At 40.5% G+C, this 18,975-nt stretch overlaps 1 protein-coding gene across 2 annotated transcripts in view; it reads right to left on the bottom strand.

Moving 5' to 3' along the window:
* PPP3CA (protein phosphatase 3 catalytic subunit alpha) overlaps positions 1-18,975 on the bottom strand; it is a 204,943-nt gene that overhangs the window by 41,032 nt on the left and 144,936 nt on the right. For both annotated transcript variants that reach the window (XM_074589480.1, XM_074589479.1), the window contains exons 4-6: positions 9,372-9,483; positions 7,892-8,037; positions 5,454-5,593 (exon numbers count right to left, since the gene is read on the bottom strand). In XM_074589480.1, the coding sequence (XP_074445581.1) occupies positions 5,454-5,593; positions 7,892-8,037; positions 9,372-9,483 (398 nt within the window). The remainder of the gene's footprint in view (positions 1-5,453; positions 5,594-7,891; positions 8,038-9,371; positions 9,484-18,975) is intronic.

Below are 18,975 nucleotides of genomic sequence, written 5' to 3'. Positions count from 1 at the left end.
GTATGTGACTCTGATATTCCCTACTTCGGCATCCTTTTTTCATTAAAATGCCTCATGCATAGTTTACTAGTTCTGAGGTCTCTTTTGCATGATCACTGATTACTTCTATGCAGCTTTGGAAAAGAAGCAACGTTTTGCTAACACGAACCAAAATGGCAGATGTTTTCAAATTGCTCTTCCACCCATAACTAGAAAAACTGGATGGATTTAATCTAATTTTTTTTCATGTCCTTCATCATACCCTTAAAGCAGAGGCGTAAACATTTCTTTAAAGAGAACATTCAAATTTAACCCGACAGCTTTCTCTAAGATTACGTGCACATATAAAAACAGGTTCTCAAAGCCCACTGGCCTCACACTTCAGTCTCCAAAAGCAAATGCTTTTGCTGCTCTGCTGTCCCAGGCAGCTCCCAGCACATCTCCTTCCACCTGCTTTTTCTTGCCCGTAGTCATGCTGTCTGCGGAGCTACACTGAGAAGCAGAGCAGGGAACTGCATGGGATTAGAACAAATAAACACACATCTCTTTTGCAGAGTCATTTTTTATAAAATTGGATGTGTTCCCAGGTCTGATGGAGCACACGAGAGATTCTACCAATACAGCTGGGCAGATAAAGCGAGGGCAGCAAAAAGCTTCTGGCCTGGGAGAAGGAAGAGTGGAACCTACAGTCTTTAAAAGCTTTTAGCAGACATTTCTCTAGCCCTTGCACACTCACAAATTTAACACGCATGTAAAGTAAACCACTGAAAAGATGTGCCAGAAGGGCCAAAATTATTATTCTACCCCAAAGTACCTGTAAAGCCGAATCATTCCACTGCTACCCAAGGCTGGCAAATGAAGTTCTTAGAGGAGTCTGCAATGCTAGTCACTCTCGCCTCTGCTAACCATTTCTGCCTTCAGTTTTTTGTTGCTTTTGAAAAACGTAACGATGTAGTCAACAGCCAGACAGCTTTATAAAGCTCAACGTTCCTTAAGAACTTATATTAAACTCACTAATAAAACTCAAGAGGCTGGAGCACCATAAAACTTCTGAGTATCTGCTCTACTTCTGAGGCCATCCATTGACTTTGGCCAGGCTCACGCCACTCTCGTGCTCTTGTTAACAGCCAGTAATTAACCAAGTCTATAAACGTAGATGATCCCAGAAAGTGAGTGTTAAGCTTGCACATGTGCTTACCCCTGATAGGAAGCCCTTGACATACTTCACGTAGGATAAGACACTGCTAATTAACTCAGTGGTGCAACCAAACTCCCAACGTTCTTTACCAGAGCTCTGACACAAAGGAAACGAAACAAGCTGGGCACGGATCCAATCGCAATTTTTCCACGGTTAAGACCGTGCGTGCGCAGAGTAACTTTGTCCGAATGTGATGAAAGAACATTTTAATTCCTCATCCATCCAGTAAGTCTTATGGGAATGATGGCATTCCCCATCCTAATGTGGCTTAGAAAGGAGAGAGTTTTCCCCACGCCTCAACAATTGCCTAAACCCACTCAGCGGCTGTCTCGCCATAAGTTAATATTATTTCCAGAGGGAAAAAAAAGTCCATCTGACTTCTTCCAGCTTTCTTATCACTGAAAGAAGCCATTCTCAAGATGATAAGTAGCAGTATATCTTGCCAAGTCGGATACATTTCTTACAGAAATACCTGAGAGTGACTGTACCACAAGTCCATGAAATAAGCACACTGGGTCATTGCCAAGATCGGTACAACCGGCTAACTGCAAATAAATATTCACTAAATAAATTCAAGGCAAAACTAGATAATCTGGTAAACAAAGAGGAAAACTTCTTTACCAGCTGGATAAACTGAAAAATCAGGGGGGAAGGGAGTTTTCTCAGTATCACTCAGGGACAAATTAATTCCCTCATGTTGATAACGTTCCCTGAATATGACATTATTTTGGTAAGGATGAAAGAAAAGCTTCACTTGACTCACAACTTAAAAATAATTTACACAACTAGCACTCCATTAATTATTTGCACTTTTTCATGAAATTGTATCAAACATGACCAGGACTGTGAACGACAAACAGCCTTAAATTTCAAAAAGGGGAAATGAAGTCTCACCACTATTACTCTTTGTTCGCTTTAAGGTACAGAGAACTTTAATAAGTTTCCAAGAATTACTTAAATATCACAGTTACTTTTCACTGTGGCATTGTGCTGAGGCTGCTTCCAAGGATCCATAAATTTTGACAATCCACACTGCGAAACACTGCTGGATGCAAAAGCCATGCATTAAGCGTTGACTCTTAGCACTCTTGAAAATTAAGCTGACTATTCTTTACATCTCTAAATGACAGGTTAGGCCTGTGGTTTCAAGATCTAACATCTTACAGTGCTAGCCAGAACAGTTTCAAGAACTTTTACACAAAAGGAAATTTCTTGAAGAAAAACTTGATCGGTTTGATATTCAATAGGCTGTATGTGAGTGATCACCTAAGAAATGCTGTGAGAAGCTTGTCAGACTACTGTAAGCTACAGTCTTTAAACTTTCTCATGTGCATTTACCTCATACATATGGCTCCATGTTTCACAAATGAGTTTTGGCTGAATGGAGAAAATTTCATGTACTACCGATCTGGAAAGTCCTGTTAACATGTTGCATGTGCACAGTTAGAAAGCCGTATCACTGTTATTTTCCTCATAGCATTTTGTTATAGGAAATAACTTTAAATCAGAGAAAAGTCACTCAAAACTCGCCATTATAAAGAACATGTCTGATAAAACGAAAGTTATTTATTACAGTTATTTCCTGCAATTGATTAAGAGATTTTCATCATCTAGAAATCATTTCCCTGGCTCACGTGCGTGCCTGAAATCTCCCTGACCTTCCTTTAAAGTCCCCACTGCTATCTTTTAACTTTCCTTTCTGGAAATGACTGAAGAAACTAAGAAGTTTTATTCCCTGAAGAATAAACAAAGTCCATCCTATCAACACACATTCCTGACGGAGGACCGCATAATTCAGTCCCTTCCTTTACAAGCTGAGCTGGCTGTTTAGGCAAATTCACTCCTTTTCTCAGGATGTAACTAGAAAAGGCAAGCAAAATTAGACATTGCACACATGGATACTTTTTTTGCCAGGGATTATCAAAAGGTAAGCAATGAGTTACCTTTCAGAGCAACTAGGCAATTCTTTTAAGAATAACACTTGCCTTTATATAATCTCAGATAACGTGACACCAAGTTAGTCATCTGCTTGTGTCATTAAGCAGTTACATGTCCCTCACACATGACCTGACAATTAGGTATCTTCCAAATATTTCATCTTTTTCTGAAATACGCACTTTTCTGAATATGAGTCAGGACACAGACTAGATCTGATATATTTTCAGGAGGAAACAGCTATATATTTTAGGGAAATTCTACGGTAATTGTAAGAAATGGAGCTCAGGAAAAAAAAAAATCCCTAAAAATCTAAAAGTTGTTCCAGTATATAATCAGCCCTGTATCTAAGCCCAAGGCATGTTTGCAAGGTTTTTCATTTTTGTAAGACGGGTTCATGAGGGGAAAACCGCTATTACTTGCTGTTTGCAGCAAGCAGTGCCTGTGAGTCCCAGGCATGCTCCAGCCTTTGGTGCTGCTGAGAGGAAAGAGGAGGAATGAATTTTAGCCCTCAGAGTCATAAGCCTGTTTCTGCACAGATCAATTGTTTGCAACAGCTTGACACCTTCTTTCATAATGAGACCAAACAATTTATCGAGCACCTTCCAGACGCTATCGATCCGAAGGCGACGGTAGGATTTGCCCACAAAAGGTGGGCGCCGGCAGCCCGAGCTGCAGAGCAAACTGCTTTGTGCTGAGCCCATCCTCTTTCTGCAGCAATTACTCTCGAAGAAAGGACTAGGAAAACTTAATTTCTAAAAGTCAAACCATCTGTTTTCTTCCTGTTAACGTTACCAACGAGAAGGTTGATTCCAGCAGCTCTGTCTCCCGGCTACTAGTGGAAGCCACTGATTTACTTTCGACGTGTTACTAAACAGCTATGGGTCAGCTATCTTCAAGGTGAGATTTTCTAAGATAACTAAAAGAGATGGATTCCTCTCGCTTCTGCTGAGCTTGTTGGGAAAACTTAGACTTGCATGTCACTAGCACGGGCTGAAGCAGAAACACTCCCTTCAAAAGATTCAACAACCTCCTAACGTTTCAATAGCATCTTCACATTCCTCCTAAACAAAATTTAATTTTTTAATTAAGATTTCACTGGATACATTGCTCATTTTGCCATTTAACCTCCTTCCCTGACAGTTTTGTTACTCTGGTGTCCTTGTAAGCTGTTCTTAACTACCGTAACACCCCCACACACCTCCCCCAAATACCTCAAAATCCCCACACTGTCAGAGGAAGCAGTCCCTTCCTATGATGAAGGGAGAACGAAAGTAGCACTTGAAAGGTTCCTCATTGCCATCTCAAGCACACCTAACAGGGTGTCTTCTGCCTGGTGTCCCCAGGACTTGGTCTACAGACCAAGAAGCCTACCACTGCCACCAAAGGCAGCAGTCAGCACCCGGGCAGAACTGGGAAAAGGGAACCGGTCATTGCTTGCTTTGGTCTCCTTGGGTATTGCTGATGATGGGACAGTGAGACGTCACCCAGCACCCAAGGAAATCCACTCCTTTAATGTGCAGGAGAGTCTCCTGACTCTTTACATGCACCCACCCACCCACGCTTAAAGGATAATTACCACTAAGCAGGAAAGAAACAGAGAAGAAAGTTTCCCTTTAATAGTCACAAACTAACCCACAGACTTGCTTTAGATGTCCTTCTATCCCCATTACTATTACTTTTTTCAGGAATATTCTCACATTTATATTTTACTAACAAACATCAATAGAAAGAAATAATGTCCAATATGAATAAGAACTTGATGGCTTTGCATTTAAGTCCATACATGTTTCTGCAAGAACGTTACAGGTGCTTGTCTGCATTTCAGCTCTGAGTGAGTCCCATTTCACCAGTGCTGTTCAAATCCTGAATTTCTTGGGAAGAACTATTCCCAAACATAAACAAAAGTTTGATAAAACTGGGAGGAAAAAAAAGTACCTGTGTGTGGGAAATCTCAATTTTTACTTACCCTGCCAAGCAATAGGTACGGAATTTTACAATCCTGGCATCTTTCATTCAAAATTAAGTTCTGATTTTCAAACCAGAAGTGTGGTTACCTACCTCTTTTTAAAAGCGACACATTCGTTCCCTAACTTACAAGAACAGGAATAAGCAAATACACAGGCTTTCATGAACAAAATTTAGTCATTTTAGGGTTTTCCAGTTGTGGGTGAAAGCAAGATTCAAATAAACCAAACATGAATTTATCTGAAAACAAGGCAAGCCTGCAGAAAAAGAGGCCCAATTATCTAAGTAATGCCACGAACTTCAAGCAAACATCGATAGTGCAAAACCAGAGCAAGTTCACGGACAGAAGCCCATTCACAGTAGTAATATTCACCTGTAGAAGTATGAGCACCCCCTGACTGTGTTGTGAGTAAAGTGTTCCTGAGTCTTCTCGTTTCCAAAGTCCTCCAACGGGTCTGACCACAGGATGTCACACATAGGTCCGTATGCAGGTGGTTCCTTGAATCGATCTAACTAAGAAAAATAGGAGACAAAGAAATACTAACTTCTTTCAACTATGTACTCACAGAAACACTGAAGTAAAGTTACTATTTTTTCATTCCACAGGTTGGCAAACAAAGACCCAAATTTCAGCTTTGGGTTGCTCTCAGCTTTAAAGCAATGGAGTTTGAACAACGGTAAAACAGTCGTTGCTAACAATAACAAAGAGAAGAAGGAACAGATATAACTGAAAATTAAGAGATACAGTGGATTCCTAGTCTACATGAGTTTTTGTGTGCAATTTTTTTTCCTTTTTCTACTGTCATATGCAAGCATTGCAGTGGACAAGAGAGAAGATACTATTTGTATATTTCGTGATTTTTCAAAAACCATAGCACTCAATTTGCGAGGCACTTCAAGGAAAAAAATAATACAAAAGTTATTTGAAAGCAAGTTCCCATTTTTATTTGTTTTCACAAAAAATTGAATTTGAGTACCAAGACAACATCTGCGTTACAGAATCTTGCCATGACATTCTTGTTGTTCTCATAACCTTAACCCTAATTGAGCGGCTAAAAATTCTTCTTTCTGCCTGACTATTGGTATTAAAAAATTCAAATTATATGGAATGATACTGCAAATAAGACAAAGCGTAGCAAAATAGGGAAACAGTAAAAATCAATAACCCTCCACGAGAACTCTTTAGTATAAAAATACCCCTTGTTAAGACAGGTGTATGAATCAGGTTTACAGTCCAAAACATTCTCTACTCTGGTCAGAAAGATCAAGTAATGATTTACTAGCCTACCTAACGTACCCCACCCCCCCAAAAAAAATAAATTTCAAAGATAAATAATTGGATTTTTATGTTTTCAACACTCAGTTAAAAAGTTCTAATGAGACCTCTACAATTTTACCTTTGTATCCTCATCATGAAATTTTCATAGCATACCTACACTTCTAACCTGTTTCAGCCTTCTACCAACTAATGCTTTTGTAACTATAATTCAATTAAATTAAATAACAATTCATAAATATGCAAAAACAATTCCTGCTGATTGCCAAAGATGAATCAACCTGCTAGTGGGGGGGGGGGGGGGGAAGAGTTAGGACGTTAATGACACTAATCTAGAATCTGAGAGTTAAACAGTTTTACTTTGCCATTACGTTGTTGCAAAGCCAGCTAATTTTTAGGCAGAGAATATTTTTGCTTAATGAGACAGTGAACCTTTACTTCAGAAACAAAACTTTACATTCACTAATTTTTAAAAGCGCAGTTAATATCTTAATCTAATTGCTTTTACGTCAAAACATATAATTACTGGCTCAAGTTTGTTGTTTTTTTTTTTGTTGTTGTTGTTTTTGGTCTTTTTAATCCATATTAATTTCTCAGTAGGCTACAAATGAACCTCAGGATATAATTTATCTTTTAGTAACTTTAAAGCTCAGAAGTACATACCCATGTTTCCAAGTCTCAAACTGCAAGTCAGAAACAAGAAAATATTTTCTGCTGGAAGTACTAAGAATAAATGTTTTAAATACCTCCCCCTTTTAGAAATATCAACTGAGATCTCTTTTACAATACAACTGAAAAAAATATTAATCCTCGATAACATGCAACAACACTGGATTACGTGAAGAAACTGCTGACATTGTTCTCTGAACTTTCGTGAGATTTATAAGAAACTTCTGAGAAGACAAGAGTACCACACACAAGCATCAACTTACTAAGCCTCGCTTAGACAATTTGCTAGGCACTCAAGTGCAGCACTATTAAAAATGTGGCAGGACCTATTGAACATCTTGACTCTTTTGAAAATAATGTTGTTTTGACTATATTCATTGCAATCATACCATACTTTTCTATTATATGTTTTAATATCGTGAGGTTTTTCTAGAGCTATTTTTATCTCTTCTCCAAGAAAGCGCAGAATGCCTAACAAGGCCGAGGAATCATCAGACGGTGTGCTTACGTTGTGCTAGTAGATGATACTTAAAAGAAACGAATCCTATGTATTCCTTCCCTCTTAAGTACTTATATACCTAGCACATTGATTTTTTTTAGAACACAAAGATGATAAATCCTTTGTTTTACTGGATGTTCTATGATTCTATGTTGGTGATTTCCTCACCTCAATAAAATACGAGTAACTGCAGCAACTCCTTTTATGTCCTAATTAAAAAGACCTTTAAAAGGTGATAATGTCGACATGAATGTCAAAATGATATACAAACATCTTGGAGCAATGAACAACAGTATGAAAGGATTCAAGTTTTATTTGCTGGCGATTAACTGTTCACTTATTAGACCTGAGCACTGTTCAGACTTACTTTTCTTATGTCATCTAAGGTGTTGATCTCTGGAGACAAGCCACCGTGTACACACAGGAATTGTTGGTTCATCAGAGCAGCCAAGGGAAGGCAGTCGAAGGCATCCATGCAGGCATCATATACGCGTTCTGAATATTTGATTTTACCTTTTAAAGATTAAGATGGTATCAGAAAGCGCCATCAATACTTAAGAGGAAAAAAGAAATTAGGATGCTACTTAATATCTCAATCTTGCTCTCACTGCCCTCTTCTGCACTGTACCAAAGCTTGCCTCACGCAAAAAATTATTCTGGATTATTCACTGCTGGAAAAATTCTTCACAATCTGAGACGAAACTAATAAAAGTTCTGTCAAGTTTGTTATATTTTTCTAAAAATCTGTAAATAAACAATTTATATATATACCATTATAGTCTGCTATGAAATCTATACAGCAAGCCTTAAAAAGTCTGATGAATGGTTATCACCTACTACACTATTGCTCAATATAGTCTCTATGAAGTAATCAGAACTTTATCCCAGTCCCTTATAATTAATTGTCTACAGAAATGCCATTATGAAATGAAGGAGGCGGTACAATGAAGCTGAAATGTTAATTTACCAATACACATATTAAGCTCGGTAAACCATGAAGCCTTTGAGCCAATTAACATTTCCTTTATCCCCGTGATAAAAAGGGAACACAGACTTATGGCAATAGCTTCAGCTTGCAGTGTCACAGAGGGGGGGGGGGGGAAAGCTTCATTGTGCAGGTGAAGGTCTACATCTAATGAGCTTTATGTGTCACTGTATCCTTTCTTGCAATGCAGAAAGGAATTCCTATAAAAAGAGCATACCAAAAATTCTGAGTCTGCATACAGGGTAAACGTGAAAATGCTATGAAATAAAAAAAATGCACACAAAAAACCAAAGCAAAACCATAAAAGCTCCTTGCATTTTTTCTCCTGTTGCAGATGAGCCAGTGAGATGCCACCTCCTCCACCTGCAATCCGGGACCTGTCGCAGAGGTGCCAGAGCCGGCGTGCCGGCAGGTTCCCGCTGCCAGGCTGCTGCGAGGGGCAGCAAACCCACAGCCGCTGCAGAAACCACCACCAGCACCACGGGTTTACTGAGAGCATCCAGGCCCAGATGGCCCCACGGTAGCCCTGGGCTGCTTCCCAGGCTAGGTTGGCAAGCTGAAGTGGCTTGATACCTGCGGCACCAAGTGATGACATCCCCGGGTTTGTAGAGGTGGTTGGTCACTACCCGCTGTGAGGGGTCTAAGCCCTTCCTTCCTCCACCATGGAGACACCCTCTCCAGTCCCCCCGCAAGACGGCTGCCCTCTCAGGGAACAGTGACCACAATGTAAAATTACTGACAGTTAACATGAGAAGTGTATTTAAAATTACTGATGGCAAACAAGTACTCAACACTCACAAAATAACAAATTGAGTTGTTTTCAACTTGAGTTAAGAGGAGAAAGGTTATAAGGTAGACTTACATTCTTGCTTAAATGTGAAATACTCTGTTAAATGTCTACATTCATGATTCCCACGAAGTAAAAACAGTGTTTTGGGGTAAAGGATTTTCAAGGCCCACAAGTACAGCACACACTGCGAATCAGAAAAAAGAAAGAAAAATATAATTCATAATTAATAATGTAATTCGACCACTCTGTTCCCCACCAGCAAAAAAAAAAAAAAAGCAGAAGGAAAAAAAGTTTTCTGTGTAAAACATTTGTTTTCAACAGGTTAACTTCGCTCTTCATACATTACATGCAAACATTTCTCCGTGCTTCAACCTGGACTGGCTGCAACCAGAATATTCTGATAAACTTTTACACTTTTGCCAAGTGGTATCTCCCTGTTCAGCCGCGTGCTGCCTGCAGTGGCCCCAGCTATCGCGGAGTAATTGCCATCCGTCTCTCAAATGAAGTGCGCACTCTCCACCTGGCAGGTTCGGCAGAAACCCACCGTGGAAACCATTTGACCAGAAGACCCGCATTCCCTGGCTTAAGGAAAAATTGCCCTAGAACAATTTAACCCACCCTTCAGGAAATACCCCAGCTTCCATTATTACACAGTTTTTACATGAATGCTTGTTCATTTTTCACTTAACATTGTTCTGCACAAACCACTGAGGAAAAAACCCCACAAAGCTCTTGCATTAAATGAAGTTACTACAAAGCTTCTATGAAGCCTTTTATCTTTCCAGCAGATTTCTATTTGAGATGACATTTCTTCTAGACATGTTTTTAAAGATAAAAATGAAGACTTGGAGAGGCTAATCTCTGCTCAGACCTCTCAAAACCATCCAATTAAAATAGTTGTTTTGAAAACAAAACTGACACGGCAACCATGCCAAAGCATTACGAGACTCTTGATAAATGACTGAACTTGCAAACGTCATGGAAGACTTATCCTTTGTGCAGGACAACCCTGCTCAGGTACCCGTCTGACAAAATCACAGCTCCAAGGAAGTTGATGGAATTAAGACCCATTCATCCCATGGGATGGGCCCACTGTCTGCAAGAACGCTGTATAGACCACAATGGCCTCTCAAAAAACGTGAGCTAGAAAACCATCTGAAAAATTTCTCCTCCAACTCTTCCTTTCTTAAACATTGATGAACTGCAGAACTGTTGCACGAGAAATAAAAGGTGTCAGAAAACTCCCACCTCCTAACACTCTCCCCTTCATTCTGTTGACAGCAATTATCTACTTTATTTACCTGAATAGTCAATAGATTGGAAATTCAGAATGTACTAACAACCACGGTTTCTGATTAGAGCAAAATCAGCATTTTTGTCAATGAAATGCCTCTAAACTTGTACAGTATGAATTCCCATCCACAATTCAGAATGTCTTAATAAATAGAATAATTACGTTAATGATGTCTCAACATTTTGATTTCTGTTCCCTCACTTGCTACATAGTCCTCATCTTGGAAAAAAAAAAAGGAAAAAGGATGCGACATTTTAAGTTCTGTGCTAAACCTCACACTATCCATAGATAATCACATAGCAATGGGGGTTTTATACTACTAGTCTGTCTTGAATTTATTACATGCAGACATCTGGATGCTCTGCCTGCACTCCATAATTTCTGTTCTTCTACTCAGAGGGTCTAGAGCCAGGTAAAAAGAGCAGAAAGTACAGGCAGTGTCCTCCAGGACTTGCAAAATTCATTCTCCCCCTTGGAAACACATGGAAGGCCTCCCAGCTCAGGCCACCTCTTCTGCCTCCCAGGTGCAGGAAGCAAGAAGAGATGTCAGTAACGCCAGGTAGATCACACTGACATCATCCAGCTTGAAATTATAGTGTTAGGTCACAGGAATTATCTGCTGTGGCCCAGAACAATCACAAAGGGTGTGCCTGGGGGAGGTTTGCTGGAGTCTGCGCGGAGAGAAGATTTGGCTTTGAAGATTGAAATCCTTCCTTTGAAGCACTCATGAGAACCAGACCGAGAAGATAACAGAGAATCAATGCTGTTCAGAAAGTTCTGTGTTTCCCTGCCACTATTCAAGGAGCATAAGACCACCATTCGCCTTTTGTGTTGTTTTCAGTGGTACTATATTGAAGGCTTATTTTATTTAGATAATTCCTTTAATTTTCTCCCTTTTCTTATCATAAGTCCAGTGATGTAATATCATAATAGTAAATAAGAACTAATTAGCAGATTATTTTTTTTCCATGCAAACTAAACAACAAATATGAGGGTGACAATTTTTTGTGGCTTTTCAACTTATGCAGTCATTTACATACAAAAAACATGTTCAAAAAACATATAATGAGCAAACATTCTGTTTTGTCTTTTGGGTTTTTTTAACTATGCTTGCATACCATAATTCTTACTGAAATCAAAAGAGTTATGATTATTTGCCCTTGTTGAGAATCTGAGCTTACAATCTTCAATTATTTGGTTACACTGCTTCCCCATGGCAAAATTTTAGAATTCTTTTTTATTCCCCTCCAACTTTTTCCATCAAGAAGATACAACGCATCAGTTCTGCTGTGACTGTGTAAAATGTGCAAAAGCGACTTTGCAATCTGGACATCACTAAGGTGTTTTTGGCCTGTCTTATTTCATATACCATAATAATAATAATAATAATAATAATGGTTCTATTTCTTAAATGCCAGCCCTCAAACTTCACCCCTGCTTGCTTACTTATTATCTTTTAGCTGTTGAAATAGCAGGTATGTAAAGTTTGTAACAAAGAGGTAATCTGCCCACCTCCCAGCTCCTATAGAGTCAAGCTGTTTTCCTGCTGAGGCTCTGGCACCCTCACCATCAGGAAAGAAGAGATCTGTGCAATTAAGCGCTGCATAAGCCAAAGGCACATATTTTCAAAACGGACTCGGGATTTAACTCCACTGTCACATGCTGAATTTGAGCCTTTGCACAACTCGACCTTTCAGTTCCTTCTGAAAAGGAAAACGAAAAGCCCCAGATCTCTTGCACGCATCCCAAGTTACATCCTCAAAACAAGGAATATCGAGAAATCGTTACCACCGCCACTAGATTGCAACCACAGCGACACCTGTAAGACAGCGCACTCACTTCTGGGTGCTCACGTCAAAAAAAAGAGGTAACTTGCTCTGTGGCTTTGTATGGGTACCAAAAGATGAACTCTCTCTCCAAATGACTGATGCCACTGGGCACTCCCCCCAGCGGATGAAATTAAGTGTGAACAAACACAAGGTAATTCATACTGAAAAGGACAATTTGAGCCACGCTTTGCTACAGTCTGTACTGATGGAACAGTATATTAGCATAGGTCCTTCACTCTGTAACTAACACGCACCTCACCTAAATAAAAACATTGCATTACTTTAACTGCACTGAAATAATTCTACCATTATGGTACCTACTACAGGTACAGCTTTCTAAAATGGAATAACTATCCCAATGGAAACGATGTACCTTTTTACAAACACGACTGTATTCACACTGCTGGTATGACTATTTACTACAGCTTTATTTCAGAGACAAATAAAGATACACTGCATCTGTAGCCAAAATTCTCACAGGAGAGGCAAGTTCTTGCCATTTCTGAACTACCATCCCTTGAGCACAGGAAAAGAAAACTCTGAACACTACTGAAAATAAGGAAAAAAAAAATATTGCCTTCACTGCAACCAGGATTTCATTCTTTTTTACCCGCAACTTTCAGGGCAGAAAGGATGATCTCTTCTCTTAAAGCTCTGCTGCAGAGCAGGGACAGTAAGATTGCATCAACCAGATCTCCAGTGACAACTTACAGTCTCTGCCACAACTTTTTTGCCAATGTGCTCTTATTTTACCTGGGTTTTGTGTTCCTAAAACCAGTGCTTATGTACATACAGGTTGGATATTTAAAAATTTAAAAGGCTACTGCTGTGGAAATAGATTCCTCGTGGTCAGGGTCTCAGCTGTTTCTAAAACATTGTTCAAGAATCTCATTCCGGTCATTCAACTTGTGTTTATTTTTTTAAAGCATCTGTTGAATATTCCCAAGCGTCTTTGGGATCTTGTTTTGATACCTGCATAGTACTTTAGCACCTCCAGACTTCAATTATGGCAAGACTCTTGTAGCTAATCTCTAGCTAGTTGCTACTTATACTGTTTTCTAGTGTTTAGACCACATTAGTCCTATTTCAGCCCTTGGAGGGACCTCAAAAATATCCAAAAGGGATGGACCTCTTTTTCAACCAAAAAGTGACCAGAAAATTCCTTTTCTTAAATGTTCCTCTAATTCTTATAGCTAGTACTTTCTAAACAGGTATCCAAGTGGTGGCTCCTAGCCTTCCTCATTAGACGCCGTGTCTTGGCCCCCGCTGTTTTCTGTGGAGATGGGTCCCACAGAACGATGGAAGCAGTGCAGGGGAAATGGTGCAAGCGACCTCCAGGGCACTGTCCCACCTTCTCTCCCTGCAGCCAAAAGGGGTTCCTGGCATGTTGGGGACTCGCTCCGGGAAGAGCTGGCACAGGACTAGGCAAGCTGCCAGGACAGCCCTGACACAAACAGATCTGGGAATCTAATATTTACAAAAATAATCTGAGAATTACCAAATATTCAGAGCTCTGAGGAGGACTGCCCAGCAAAAATGAGATCTTACAAGAAGCGAATTCTTCCTGCAGAGAAACATACTTGTTACTGTTACACAGAAGAAAAGGGCAAGGAAATTTAGGATAATTAAGGTATTAGGACTTCCTTTGCTCTGAGAGAAGTGAAAAAAACAGTTCACTTCACTGGTAAACTATTCCCGACCAGCCAAAACTATTTTAAATCAAGCTGTTTATTGGGAAACATTAACGCTCTAGAGCAATGGAGGAAACTGAAAGGTGTTCATTCTTCCAATAAAGTCCTAAAAAGTGCATGGAGACTTGAGAGATGACCAACACATGGATTCACCAGCATTCACTTCACCCACAGTTTACTAACACAAATTTATTTATACGTAAATCTTTTCTTGGGAGAGACCAGTTAACAATTTCTAACAGTTCACTGATTTCAGAAGCATCTCAAGCACCAGATGCTTTTTTAATTGATGCAAGGCCTGACGGTCAAATTCCAGACTCACTTCAAACACCTCACTGTTCTTGCTAGAAATACCACAAAACCAGTTTCTCCTTCTAGAATTTCAGTCTTTGTGTTTGGGAAATGAAGATGCACAAATGTTTTGAATCTTAAAACACAACTCTGATTTTGTTCATTTTTAACATTGGTTTAATTCTCCAGATCTATCTCCTCTGTCAAAAGTGATCAGTATGTACCTTCTGGTATTCAATCGACATTTAAACCTGTATGTTTTTATGTGGGATTGAGCAAGAAAATAATTCCAACAGTTCGTTTACATAATGTTATTAATGCATTATAGTCTGTATTTACTCTGATTGTAATTTTTCCAAGACTATGATGAAAAGCAGTCTGTATGTTTACTCCCCCCTACACCACATGGCATTTATGTCTGCCTCTGAAAAGGGCGCTTTCAGGCTCAGGTAGAGATTAGTCATTCTTCCTTACAACCCATTCCTGCAGAACCAATCATGCTCTAACTATTCTTTGCATTTAAAAATAGCCCTCTGTTTTGATCATTTGGGTTTCTTTTCTCCATGACCATAAAACTTGTTTGAAAGCGAGAACTGAGGGGTTTCTCCTCTGGAGTCAAACCCCTGGAACGGTGCAGAAGCACAACAGGGAAACGTTATCAGTGACAGAGCCAAGGAAACAAGTGTGCCGTATCAGATATTGCAACTTGCCAAAATTTGTTATTCTAAGTGAAGAAATGCTCAGGCTCTGCCAAAAGGTCAAATGGAAAAGACAGCACAGCTACAGGATAAAGATTTGGTCTGTTCTGGGAAACCTCGTCTCATCCTATCTATAATGTTGACATTTTTTGTTTTAGCTGTTATAATTCCTTTATTAGTCTCCCATCCTGCAACACCTTGCTTAGAGGTAATTTTAAAGGCACAAAACACGCCTCCTTCAAACAGTGAAGCTAGCTCTGGTAAAAACAGAGCACACACGCGAAGGATTGATCCCCTAGATCAAGAGCTCCGTGGGGCAAGGACTGTCATTTCTGCTGAGTGCCTTACAATACAAATACTTTTCTCTTTTTCCCTCTGCATTATCAAATGCCTGCCACCTACCTTATGCAATTTCTTCTTCTGTTCTTAATGATAATAGCTTACATTATATAGTACCTTTCATCCAGAAGAATCCCAAATGCTTTGCAGCCCACAGACAAGGATTATCTCGCCCACTACCAGAACTCAGCTAGGTCTAGGCTCAATGGTATCACTTTTACATTAGCTATCACACGGCAATCTAAGGGATTTTTTTTTTTTACAGCTTATATTACTCATGATTAGTACCTTGGACCAGCTACTTAATTCTTTTGGAAAGACCCCAGAACTCGTGCAATAGTCTCGTATCTACACAGCAGAAAGGGAAGCCAACAGATGGATGGAACATCGATCACTGTGCGACTGTCATGGTAGAAATACGCACTGAGACCAGGCTAGGACTGTTTACCACCAGTACTTCTCCAACACAAAGTACTGGCAAGAGCTGGTGCCTGCTGGACATGCTCAGGGCCCCTTCTCCACCAAAAGCACCCCCCCACCACCACCCCAACGTGCCAAGTTGCATTCTTCACCATTTTCCTTTCCTTGTCACTACTTATTGTGCTGAGTTCATGGCTGAATGCATAGCTCTACATCCAAATACACTTATGAAACAGAAAACTGCCTTTTCTTTCAAAGGCATTCTTTAATCAAGGTGACAGGTGGGGACAATCAGTTATGTGACCAAAAAAGTAGTGATTTGAGAACCTTACATACAAAAAAGAGTCATATAAGCAACAGCTCAGCTATTTCCTTGGTGCTGGCAGAAGCCAGTACTGCTTCCAGTGAAAAAGTAGAGTTCCAGAATGGAGAAACCAAATTCAGAATATAATTTGCTAAATACGTATATGCAGGTTGCTAAATGGGGAATTTTAAGGGGCTTATTCCCATAAGCTATTTTGCTTTGTGTTATATGGCTTGCTTTTGTCTTTAATTGGTAATAGCCCTGGAGTAGATTTTGGCAAACTATCAGACAAGCACTTGAAAGCTGAAACAAATCCACTTGTTCTATTTCATATATTAAAAACGTATGTAGAAATGAAGACAAAACTGTCCTCTTCCAGATACCACTTGGCTTGCTCAAAGTCTACAGGAGATACAAAACAGGTTACCGCAACTGAAAAATGGTAGTTCAAGACTGAGCTGCAAAACAGTTTAAGCCTGTGAAGCCACCCCCCACTCTCCCAACCTTCCCCAAGAGACCCAGCACGGTAATCCACAGTGATTACTTTGCTCACAGCTCACCGTGGATCAGAGAAGGATCAAAAAACTCACGACCAAAGTGCTCACTTCAGTATGAGACTAAACCCTGACAATATTGATTTTTGGCAGGTGGGTGAAAGAACCTTGCAATTCTTAAGCTTTTAGAGCATTTGTACTTGGAACAGCATACTTCTATTTGTAAAATGTGCCAAAAGATTCTGTTAACATTTTAAATTAAGTTTTAAAATGATCTAATAAAGCACAAGTAGTCTTACTGAATCTTATTTTTAAGAAACTTCTCTTCATACTATAAATACAACCCTGGCAAGATAATGCACTGATCCATTTTACCAACATATAAATAACTCAGCTGCTTGGGATTACATATTTTTGTATCAATATGACAACAGCGTACTAAGACGTGGTATGTAGAAGTATATGTGCTCTCGCATGCTGCCATCTTATCTAGTCACAGACACACAACCATGTATCAAAGGACTGACATTGCTTCTAGCAGAAAATGGGTATTCTCCCCTGACTCGGGGGGAGTTAAAGTCTGAACTTTTCAGAGAAAGGAGTGAAGCCGTAGCTCAAAAGCTGCTGCAAGGGTTTCTGAATGACCGTTCAGTGACTATGACCAACTATGACCTGGATGAACAAATCCTGATTAGTTTTTATTTGATAGTTGTGCACTTCATCTGTCAGTTTGCAAAACCAAGCAGCAAAAAAAGAAGAAAAAAATTCACTTTGTTTTTTGAGCAGAGGAACAAAGGATTCATGCTTCGTATTTAACTCACTTCTAGTCAAAGGCGGGCAGGTTGGACACGACACTGCTTCCTTCATAAGCCAGCTAAAGGTACTGTCATTTGATCTCCACATTCTGCAGCCTAATACTTGAGCCTGCATCAAGTCTCAGCATCTTCAACAGGGCACATGTGCTGCATCAAAAGCCAGAGACCATGCACTCCTGCATGCCGTATCTAAACAGAACTCATTCATTGTCTCCAGCACAGCACAGAATCATAGAATTGTTGAGGTTGGAAGGGACCTTTAAGATCATCGAGTCCAACCTTTAGCCTACCCTGACAAGAGCCACTTCTAAACCATGTCCCTAAGTGCCCCATCTACCTTTTTTTTAAACACCTCCAGGGATGGTGAATCCACCACCTCCCTGGGCAGCCTATTCCAATGTTTAATAACCCTTTCAGTGAATTTAATAACCCTTTCAGTGAAAAAATGTCTCCTAATATCTAATCTAAACCTCCCCTGACGTAACTTGAACCCGTTTCCCCTCGTCCTATCACTTGTCACCAGGGAGAAGAGGTCAGCCCCCATCTCTCTACAACCTCCTTTCAGGTAGTTGTAGAGGGTGATAAGGTCTCCCCTCAGCCTCCTCTTCTCCAGGCTAAACAACCCCAGCTCCCTCAGTCGTTCTTCATAAGGTTTGTCCTCCAGGCCCCTCACCAGCTTTGTAGCCCTTCTCTGGACATGCTCCAACACCTCAATGTCCCTCTTGTAGCGAGGGGCCCAAAACTGAACGCAGTACTCGAGGTGGGGCCTCACCAGTGCCGAGTACAGGGGGATGATCACTTCCCTAGTCCGGCTCACCACACTATTCCTGATACAGGCTAGGATGCTGTTGGCCTTCTTGGCCACCTGGGCACACTGCTGGCTCATATTCAGCCGGCTGTCAACCAACACTCCCAAGTCCTTTTCTGTCGAGCTGCTTTCAAGCCACTCTGCCCCAATCCTGTAGCGCTGCATGGGGTTGTTGTGTCCCAAGTGCAGGACCCGGCATTTGGCCTTGTTGAACCTCATACCATTGGTCTCAGCCCATCGGTCCAGCCTGTCCAGGTCCCTCTGCAGAGCCAACCTACCCTCAAGCAGATCAACACGCCCGCCCAGCTTAGTGTCATCTGCGAACTTACTGAGGGTGCATTCGATCCCTTCATCCAGATCATTGATAAAGATATTAAAGAGAACCGGCCCCAGCACCGAGCCCCGGGGGACACCACTTGTGACCGGACACCAACTGGATTTAACTCCATTTACCACCACTCTCTGGGCACGGCCATCCAGCCAGTTTTTTACCCAGCGAAGAGTACACCTGTCCAGGCCATGAGCAGCCAGTTTCTCCAGGAGAATGCTGTGGGAAACAGTGTCAAAAGCTTTGCAAAAATCCAAGTAGATAACATCCACAGCTTTTCCCTCATCCACTAAGTGGATCCCATCCGGCCCCATAGATTTGTGCACCTCCAGGTGCTGAAGCAGGTCCCTCACCATTTCCCTTTG

Source organism: Larus michahellis, chromosome 5, assembly GCF_964199755.1.
Source record: "Larus michahellis chromosome 5, bLarMic1.1, whole genome shotgun sequence".
Classification (NCBI taxonomy): Eukaryota; Metazoa; Chordata; class Aves; order Charadriiformes; family Laridae; genus Larus; species Larus michahellis.
Note: the sequence above shows the minus strand (reverse complement) of the source record. Positions and strands in the feature narration are given on the sequence as shown.